The sequence below is a fragment of the Bos mutus genome, chromosome 15 (genome assembly GCF_027580195.1).
Source record: "Bos mutus isolate GX-2022 chromosome 15, NWIPB_WYAK_1.1, whole genome shotgun sequence".
Lineage (NCBI taxonomy): Eukaryota > Metazoa > Chordata > Mammalia > Artiodactyla > Bovidae > Bos > Bos mutus.
The window spans coordinates 73,292,672-73,303,527 of NC_091631.1; the positions used below are offsets into that span (position 1 = coordinate 73,292,672).

General features: G+C 37.9%; 1 protein-coding gene across 2 annotated transcripts in view; it reads left to right on the forward strand.

Annotated features, from left to right (window-relative positions):
• Positions 1 to 7,989, forward strand: part of CFAP300 (cilia and flagella associated protein 300) — a 29,465-nt gene extending 21,476 nt beyond the window's left edge. Inside the window, exons 6-7 of one of the 2 annotated variants that reach the window (XM_005891121.2) lie at positions 6,053 to 6,119; positions 7,180 to 7,988. In XM_005891121.2, the coding sequence (XP_005891183.1) occupies positions 6,053 to 6,119; positions 7,180 to 7,308 (196 nt within the window). In that variant the 3' untranslated portion in view covers positions 7,309 to 7,988. Of the gene's footprint in view, positions 1 to 6,052; positions 6,120 to 7,179 lie in introns of both variants that reach the window. The other variant, XM_070384321.1, reaches the window with a different exon arrangement.
• The last annotated feature ends 2,867 nt before the right edge of the window (positions 7,990 to 10,856 follow it).

The following is a 10,856-nucleotide window of genomic DNA, read 5'->3' on the forward strand; positions in this document are numbered from 1 at the left end:
GATACTTGAAACAACTTCAGAACCTAAACATCACAGAAACTACAGTTTTTTCCCACATTCTCTTGCCTGAATTCTTGTGATTCTCTTCTGTGTTTGAGGGTGCTAAGAAATGTATGACTCAGAGTTATGGTCACTCATAAAATGAGTAGCCAAAATTCATGACATCGTATACAAAGAATAGGAACTGTATCCATGGACTCACTTGATTAGGCCACCAGCAAGTGTTAATATTGGGCACGGAACCCTGGCAGGCACTGAGGAGTCATCAGGAGGCACTCAGGAGTGCAAGAGGCATCATCAGGTGGTCTCTGACCTCAAGGAAATTACAAGTTAACATAGGAAATAATAATAAAGTAATTGCTTAAAATATTTTATAAGTATTTTTTATATAATCCAATGTTCAGTTATGTATAGGCAAATGTTTATAGCTCTTTATACTGTAATAAAAACCTCAGAATTTCAAAAGAAGACATTGTCAGTGTGGGTACAAGTGGTCAAGAATTTCTTGATGGAATGGAGTCCACAAGGGCCAGCAAAGAGGAGGGCAGTCTGTTCCCAATTCAGGGGCGATGCACCCCAAGTCTGTTGTTCTAGGGTGACTGAGAAGACTAGCCAGTTAGAGCATTACTTTTCTTTGAGAACTATTAAATATTTCTCTCAATGATCCAAGTTTAAGCATGCTTATGAGTTTCTTTGGTGAATGAGGAAAAGACGTCTTCTCAACGCAACTTCAGTAGAAAATTATGATGAGAATAAACATCTTGGTTAAGATAAAGATATAGTGTGGTTCAACATAGCCGTTATCAAGGGATATAGAAGAGAGAAAGCACAGGTGGAACTTGAAGTATCGTCAGTAATTTCTCAGAATTCTGAGCCACATATCTAGTCGTGTCATTTGTACAAGTTTAACCAAGAATATTTTTTTCTGTTCCTTTACTTGAAATTTGGGTGTTTTTACCTGCTTTAGAAAAATATCTGCTCTCTTTCTAATTATACATGCAGTGGCTACCTTACAGTATCTAACCTGCCCTTGCAGGTAAACATTGTTACTATGTAATTTTAGCAAAGAAGTTGATCCCATATGTTTGTATCAGTAGATATTGGGGGCACATTACAGAGCCTGATTTTAGAGGTCTCTAGCTCATGGCAACCCACTCCAGTACTCTTGCCTGGAAAATCCCATGGATGGAGGAGTCTGGTAGGCTGCAGTCCATGGGGTCGCACAGAGTCGGACACGACTGAAGCGACTTTGCAGCAGCAGCAGCAGCTCAAACAAAAGGATAAAAACATTCTTAAGGTATTTTATCCCTCATCCATAATTATTAATATAAATCCTATAATAGACATCTTAAATGTTTTAGGAAATGCCTTATTTTCAAGGATTATGGCTTCTTTAAATCACATAGGCAATACTTTAGAATCATTTTATCAGACTAAATGATCAATTGTTTCATTACATTTCGAAAATGTCTTAGAAATAATTCTATACGCACTAACAGTGCCTCTGTCTTTACTATTTTAGACATTAAACACACTCTTGTCAGATTTTTTGGAGAGGTTCCCCAAACTATATATCTCCCGCAGATTTATGATTTGAACTGGTTTAAGAGAAGGCAATGGCACTCCACGCAATACTCTTTCCTGGAAAATCCCATGGACAGAGGAGCCTGGGGGGCTGCACTCCATGGGGTCGCTAAGAGTCAGACACGACTGACCGACTTCACTTTCACTTTTCACTTTCATGCATTGGAGAAGGAAATGGCAACCCACTCCAGTGTTCTTGCCTGGAGAATCCCAGGGACGGGGGAGCCTGGTGGACTGCCATCTATGGGGTCTCATAGAGTCGGACACGACTGAAGCGACTTAGCAGCAGCAGCAGCAGCTTAGATTATGGCCTTCTGATGCTTATTAAGCAATAGGATTATTGTTTCTTAAAATGAGCAGAGTTAGCTAGAATGGTCTGTACACCATGACGTTTAGAATCAATATGGGACAAATCCTTAGAAATTAGCACAAATGATATTGATAAGAAATCAGTCATATTATTTTATTTCTAAACCATTAATATAATCATACTGTTAACATCCAATTTTTTTTTTTTTTGGCTGTGCTATGAGGGTTGCAGGAGCTTAGTTCCCTAGCCAAGGATCCAACAAGGAGCCCTAGCAGTGAAAGCACCAATTTTTAACCACTGGATCATGAGGGAATTCCCTAATCATATTTTTTAAAAGAACTATGTGGAAATTATGTTCCAATATCCTTAAAAACCATGGTACCTGGAGAGTGACTTCAGTTCAGTCCAGTTGCTCAGTCAGATCTGACTGTTTGCAACCCCGTGGACTGCAGCACACCAGGCTTCCCTGTCACTCACCAACTCCTGGAGTGTACCCAAACCCATGTCCATCCAGTTGGTGATGCCATCCAACCATCTCATCCTCTGTTGTCCCCTTCTCCTCCCACCTTCAATCTTTCCCAGCATCAGGGTCTGTACAAATGAGTCAGTTCTTCACATCAGGTCACCAGAGTTTTAAGAGTTTCAGCTTCAACATCAGTCCTTCCAATGAACACCCAGGGCTGATCTCCTTTAGGATGGACTGGTTGGATCTCCTTGCAGTCCAAGGGACTCTCAAGAGTCTTCTCCAGCACCACACTTCAAAAGCATCAATTCTGTGCTCAGCTTTCTTTATAGTCCAACTCTCACATCCATACATGACCACTGGAAAAACCATAGCCTTGACTAGACAGACCTTTGTTGGCAAAGTAATGTCTCTGCTTTTTAATATGCTATCTAGGTTGGTCATAACTTTCCTTCCAAGGAGTAAGCATCTTTTAATTTCATGGCTGCAGTCACCATCTGCAGTGATTTTGGAGCTCCAAAAAAATAAAGTCTGACACTTTCCACTGTTTCCCCATCTATTTGCCATTAAGTGATGGGACCAGATGCCATGATTTTAGTTTTCTGAATGTTGAGCTTTAAGCCAACTTTTTCACTCTCTTTCACTTTCATCAAGAGGCTTTTGAGTTCCTCTTCACTTTCTGCCATAAGGGTGGTGTCATCTGCATATCTGAGGTTATTGATATTTCTCCCGGCAATCTTGATTCCAGCTTGTGTTTCTTCCAGTCCAGCGTTTCTCATGATGTACTCTGCATATAAGTTAAATAAATAGGGTGACAATATACAGCCTTGATGTACTCCTTTTCCTATTTGGAACCAGTCTGTTGTTCCATGTCCAGTTCTAACTGTTGCTTCCTGACCTGCATACAAATTTCTCAAGAGGCAGGTCAGGTGGTCTGGTATTCCCATCTCTTTCAGAATTTTCCACAGTTTATTGTGATCCACACAGTCAAAGGCTTTGGCATAGTCAAGAAAGCAGAAATAGATATTTTTCTGGAACTCTCTTGCTTTTTCTATGATCCAGCGGATGTTGGCAATTTGATCTCTGGTTCCTCTGCCTTTTCTAAAACCAGCTTGAACATCTGGCAGTTCACGGTTCACGTATTGCTGAAGGCTGGCTTGGAGAATTTTGAGCATTACTTTACTAGCGTGTGCGGTAGTTTGAGCATTCTTTGGCATTGGAATGAAAACTGACCTTTTCCAGTCCTGTGGCCACTGCTGAGTTTTCCAAATTTGCTGGCATATTGAGTGCAGTGCTTTCACAACATCATCTTTCAGGATTTGAAATAGGTCAACTGGAATTCCATCACCTCCACTAGCTTTGTTTGTAGTGATGCTTTCTAACGCCCACTTGACTTCACATTCCAGGATGTCTGGCTCTAGATGAGTGATCACACCATTGAGCTTTAAGCCAACTTTTTCACTCTCCTCTTTCACTTTTATCAAGAGGCTCTTTAGTTCTTCTTCACTTTCTGCCATAAGGGTGGTGTCATCTACATATCTGAGGTTATTGATATTTCCCCCAGCAATCTTGATCCCAGCTTGTGATTCATCCAGCCCAGCGTTTCTCATGATATACTCTGTATATAAGTTAAATAAGCAGAGTGACAATATACAACCTTGATGTACTCCTTTCCCGATTTGGAACCAGTTTTTGGAGAGTGACTTAGTGAGTGCTAAAAATCTGATACAATGCAATTGTTAGTAGAACACCCCAGGGCACAAATGAATATCACTTTACATTTCCTTTTCTTTTTTTCTTATGAGATATAAGACAGATAATACTGTAGTTTGCTTGATTTATAAAAAATCAGACAAATTGTCTTAGAGATATTTTAAAGTAACAGTAATACAGGATCAGAGGTAGTAAAGTGGAATAATATTTATATCTATTAAGAACCAACTTCTAATAATGTACCAATGCAGTTTCTTTATAAAAGTAAGACATCTATGGTACGTGTTTGTAGGTGTTAAGTGATTATATAGGTAGTATCAAATACTAAATTTTCCTCCGAGTTCATCTGATAAGCACAAACATTTACAAGGGTTCTTTTTTTTTTAGACTTTTCTAAACTAAGGAGTAATTTGCATACAGTAATCTCAACAAATCGTAGTACACATAAGCTCAGTGAATTTTTATATATGTTTATACCCAAATAACCACCTCCAGATCAAGATTTAAAATTAGATATAACTATAGATAGGTTCTGTATTTTAATCTGGGTGGTCATATAGGTATATATAAATGTTTTATATGTAGTGGTTATAGTCTTCCCTATGATAAGCAAGAAGTTTTAAATGTAGTCTCCAACTGTCAAGCAGTGTATCTTAGGCATTAGAAATGAAAGGAAAAAAAAAAAGAAGAAAAAAAAAAAAAGAAATGAAAGAAGATGACCTCAACTCATGTTACAGAAATAGATAGAAATCAATATAATTGCATGATTCCTGGGTTTAAATCTTAGTGAAATGTTTTTGAGATGAAAACTCCCTAAGAATCTTGAACCCTAAACCCTGAAATGGTCCGTGTGGGCCACCTCCAACAGGTACCCAAGCTCAAACACACATGTACGTGCATACCCTCCCCCAGAGTCCCCCTTCTTCCTGCTCGTCTCTCTTTGCCCCCATTTTTTTTACATACATAGTGAAGGGAAAGCAGTAATCTCACCTGACAAAGTGAAGAGGGTTCCCTTCCTTTAAATTTAAACTACACACATAACACATGAACAATACCTTTGATGCATATGAATTTATAGCGTAAGTATAGATAAACAGGTGAAATGTAGAGAAAGAAAACTGGACTCCTTATCACCTACATTCTATTTCCAGAAATGCCACTTTTAGTTGGAATGTCTTAAATATATCATTTAACTTCTCTAGTTCTATTGTCTATTAAATGGGCAGAATGATGCCTACCTCACTGAGTTGTGTGATCTTTATGTGAAGTAAAGTATAAAAAGGTTTTTTGCAGATTGTAAAGCATTATAAATTTAATGTGTATTTATTTATATATATTTTAAGTCATTTATTTCCCCAATCCTCAGTTTGCTTCCGCACTATGTGTTACTAAAGATTATCTTTTGTGGGGAGAATAAGTGAAAGAGCTAGGAGAGAAAGTGGTTTTAATTTAGCAATACATGATTTAACAAATAGTTTTCATAGATATTATTCCACCTAATTCTCATATAATCCTAAAAGGAACCGTATCATGAGTTCACATATGAGGAAACTAATGTTCAGAAAGGTTAATCTTGCTTAAAGTAGAATAACAAATTGGTGACAGAACTGGAATTTATGTTCAGGCTATTTAAGTCTTTAGTATGCTTTTATCTACCCCTTTAAGCTGTTTACCATTAAGTCTAACTTTAACCTATTCTTGTTTGTCAGTAATTCTCTCTGGCCTGAGACTGCTTTTATCATCTGAGTCTCAAACTGACCTCAAACCCTCTAACTGAAAAATTCCATTTTCTGCAATTTCAATTCAGTCAACCTTGCTGAAACCACAGATGCCGTCCTTTTCAAACTACTTAATTAGATATTTTATATTTCCATGTTATATGTGAACGAGGACACCCAAGTACTAAAAGAGATCAGTATCTTAAATGTATTATGCTAGTGTTTGCTGAATTTTAAAATGTTCCCTTTTCCCCCCTATTTTAGTGTTCGGAAGAATCCTCAAACCAAGAAAATACAAATTACCTCTTCTATTTTTAAAGTTACAGCATATGTAAGTGTTGAGGGGGAAATTTGCAGCCAATCAATTTAATTACTTGTTATTAAAAGGATTGTTGTAACTGGAGTTAGCAACTAGGAGAGACATGGTTAATAGAACATATCCGTGTATACACTTCCTTGGTGGCTAAGGCAGTAAAGAATAAGCCTGCAATGCAGGAGACCCAGGTTCAGTCCCTGGAGTGGGAAGATCTCTTAGAGAAGGGAATGGCTACCTACTCCAGTATTCTTGCCAGGAGAATTCCATGGGCAGAGGAGCTTGGTGGGCTACAGTCCACGGGGTCTTCCAAAGAGCTGGACGTGACTGAACAACTTAACACTTTTATTTTTTTACTTCATACATGTATGCACAGAACATAGTTAACATAAACTTAATAGTTTTCTCTTAAAAGTTGATGAGCTATGCTGTATTTGGAGAACGGGATGAACTTTTCCCCCCAGCTTTTCTGTTATCCATGCCTAATAATAGTTACTTCTTTTAGAGCTAAATCTGTAGCTCAGATGAGGTAGAACACAGTTCCTTAAACTTGTCAAACCATAATTTATAGGACAAATAAGTAAGAATGGCATAAATGTTTTTGTATCACAGAATCTGATACTTGAATTTTAGCATTGCACAAAATATTATTATACATATGAAGCAGTTTGTAACTATTCAATCACTGAATAATTATTTTTAAAATTCCTACTGTGTATCAGCTACTGTGCTGGGCTAGGGTCCAGGGTTAAACAAAAGAAACATAGTCCCAGCCCAAATAGTATGTACAGACTATGTTCTAACAAAAGCAAAGATAGAAGAAAAATACAAAACTATTTTTTCTATATTAGCACTTTTTTAAAAGATAGAGTTTCCTCTGGATTATAAATTCCTTAAGGTCAAGTATGCATGTGTGCATAGTATATATGTGTTGTTGGCATAGTAGACTGTGCTGTCCAACTTATTGTTAAAGATTTGATATGTGCTTCATGATATTTTAATAGAAAATACATAATACCTAAATGTATTGATTATTATTTAAATGTAGCTGTATATTTAAAAAGTTTATCTTTTTCAGGATTCTGTTGGTGTGTGCTACCCTTCAACAAAGAGTCATGAACAGACATTTTCTTACTTTATTGTGGATCCTATCAAGCGTCATGTTCATGTTTTATACCACTGTTACGGCATGGGGGAAGTGTCTTAATATTTTTTCAGGTTATCTATACTTACTGTTTTTGCTTTACCAATTTTTTATTTTAACACTGATTTACAGATAAACATTTACCCTGCAAGTTAATTCAAGTAAAATGTAAAAACCTGTGCAGAGCAGAAGAAAACAAATACCAAGATGCCTTTCTTTAAATTTTTGTAGAATACCAACACAGGAACGAGATTTTATCTCTATTGTAATCTACACCAATACAGTTATGGAATTTTTACAGAAAGTCACAAAGAACTAAAAATCTTGTTCATATTTGTTGCATTAAGTTTCAAGTGAGTCTTCAGTATTCCATGTATTTTATTTTAGAAGCCAATTAATTCTGGATTGAAATTGTGGGAGAAAACTAAACATGTCTAACCATGAATCATTAAAGTGAATCGTTAGCTTTTAAAATTTAAGTTTCATTTAATTATGTTTCTTCATCGCATGAAGATTTGTTTCTGGAACTGTGAAAAGCATAACAATTCCTGTGTTTCATTTGTCCCACTTAAATTCTCAATAAATAAAAATGTTCTGAGCATAATTGAAAACTCTTTTATTATGTAATAAAATTGGAGCTGCCCCACCACTAATCCAAGAGCTATATAAACAAAGAGAGTTGCCCTCATGGTATTATTAAGTTGGCAGATGATTAAAGTACAGGGTGTCTAGTACTGTCCCCTCATTGAAAGTAAAAGTCTCTCAGTCATGCCCAACTCTTTGTGACCCCATAGACTATATAAAGTCCATGGAATTCTCCAGGCCAGACTACAGGAGTGGATACCCTTTCCCTTCTCCAGGGGATCTTCCCAACTCAGGGATTGAACCTAGGTATCCCACATTGCAGGCAGATTCTTTACCAGCTGAGACACCAGGGAAACCCAAGATTAATGGAGTGGGTAGCCTATCTTTTCTCCAGCAGATCTTCCTGACCCAGGAATTGAACCAGAGTGTCCTGCGTTGCAGGCTGATTCTTTACCAACTAGAGCTATTAGGGAAGCCCCTCATTACCATCATACAATGAATATATAACTTTGATATTTTTAACGATTGACATGTACCCCAAAGATGATGATGGAGAGCCTGCAAGAAGTGCTGAAACCTTGAGGAAGAGCCATTTGGAATATGTGTTTCTGAGTTGCAGGGATCAGGATAATAGTCTTGGATTTGAACCTGTGGTTGTACCTGGAAGGCAGCTGGCAATTTAGGTATATAGTTCAGGAAAGAGAGTCAGTTTTACTTCTAATACTTGGCACAATGCTTTGGTATGTTAAATGTTTATTGAATATTTTCCAGATATGGTCTTAATATCCATAGACTTTTGTAAAAAAAAATCATAAAAAAACATAAAATCAAGAACTAAAATGTCCATTTGCCACTGACTTTGCTGCCTATCATACAGACCCCTACAACCCAGGGACCCTCTCTTAATATTTCTGAGTACCAGTTCTGTACAAGGCATGTGCTCTTTACTTTGGGGAAACACACTTGCTGTAAACCTAGTAGAGAACATAACCTGTAAGAGTGTGTCTGTGCACAGTGATTGTACACGAATTCAGAGATGAGTGATCCCTGTGAACTAGACCTAGGAAGGGTCTCCTCTGGTTTCTACAGAGGAACTTGTGGGCTGTCAGCAACTACGAGAAACAGTGCAGTTGGTGGAGAAGTGTGATGTGGCGGGGCACTCTCAGCCTGGCCCTGGGGGCACATTCAGAGGCAGAAGACAGGAATGCACTGTTGAGAAAAGATGATGCAAATTCTCTGTATTGAGAGGTGTAATAGCCCAGTAATAAAGAATTTGGGCTGGCAGTCAGATTGCCTGGATTCTTAATTCTGCCATTACCTGCTATGTGACTTTGAGCTAGTTACAATCTTTCTGTGCCTTAGTTGTCTTATCTGTGAAACAGGGAAAATAGTAGGACTCCTTCATTGGTTATTGTGGAAATTATATAAATTAATATATATTGGGCTTAGAATGGTACCAAGAACATAGTTTAAGTGTTCATGCATTTTGGCTCTTTTCATTCTCCATGGAGGAAATTAAAAAAACTAGGAGCTAAATTGTCTGCATAATGTAAAATACTATCTTCCTTAAGGTCAGAATTGCTTTTCTACAGATTATACCGTTACTAATTTGGCCCCCCTACCCCGGGGCCACTAGAGAATGTAGAGGACTTAAAATCGTACTCCAGGTATTTCTTTGGCAGCATTTTGCATACTTAGAATTATTTTCCCAATTATTTGTAGTAATTTATTTACTATCTGTCTTGAAAACAGGAACTGTGTCTATCTGGTTCATCCCCAATGTGTAGCACACTGCCTGGTACTTAATTGACACTCAATATCTGTTTCCTGATTGAGTCCACTTGCTGGAGAGAAGCTGGCTTTTGAAGTGTGACTGCAGGTGTGGGGTGAGGGGGGTGAAGGGTGGGCGAGTAAGGACCAGGAGTATCAATAATGCAGTATTTCCTCTCGCTTTTCCTAAGCCTTTTGTAAGATTTTGCAAACTACTATAATTTGGATTTAGCTGTACTGTGTGGGATTAGATATGCAGCCTGGGAACATGCTGGGGACAAAATTGTCCCTGGAGAACAGTAACAGTCTGTGAAAGCCAGCTTTGAAAGAGTCAACTGTGATCAGCTGAGGGTGGAGGATTTTTCTGGGGTGAAAAAAAACAACCATAGTGGCAAGCAACAACAGAATGATTTTCCAGAATTTGAGAGCATTCTTCAGAAATTCTGAAAGTAACTTAAAGAGAGAAGGCTCACAGAATTATAATTTGGATGTTCAAAAAAGGGCCCTAGCCTGAATAACAGAGAACTTGCGACTCTTAAGACCCATGAGCAAGCAAATAAATAAAGAGACATAGAAAAACAAGGTGATTTGAAGAGGACGTAAGTACACCTGGACTAATGGACTGAGGAGTTCTGTCCGGGAGTTCTGGGTAATAACACAGGGAAGACAAGGGAATGGGGTCCTGGTCACTGAAGGCTATGGGTACAAAGCTAAGAAATTTAAATCTTTTAAGTAGGTGATGTAGAGAAGTCATGAAGACCTTTGAGCAGGGTAGTAGGATTATGAAAGTGGTACTCTGGAAAGATTAGTCCGTCGGTTATAAATTGGCATGAAGAAAGTTCAAGGTCCAAAGGTTAAACAGAAGATTATAATAATTGTTGAAACACAAAATTGAGTGATCGGAGTTAATAACAATTGAGACCTTTCTGGGTATCATAAAGTACATGACAATAGAGTGCTCATTAGGAAAAATTAACCATGGGCCCTAAAACTTAGCCCCTGAGTGAATTATGAAGGGTTGGGTACTTGAAGCACTAAGAACTGGGAAGTGGGAACTGTGTCAGGAAGCTATGGTCAGAGAGGGGAAATCGCTCATTCTGCCTGCCCTGGCCCATGCTCAACCAACTTTGCTCCTTACAACTTTAAAAACCTAGGTCTGAAGTTTCTGAAAACTGACTGAAGGCTTTACAGTCATCCAGTTAATCAGCAAATGTTTGTTAAGAACTAATATTCTTCATTCTTTCACAAATATTTAT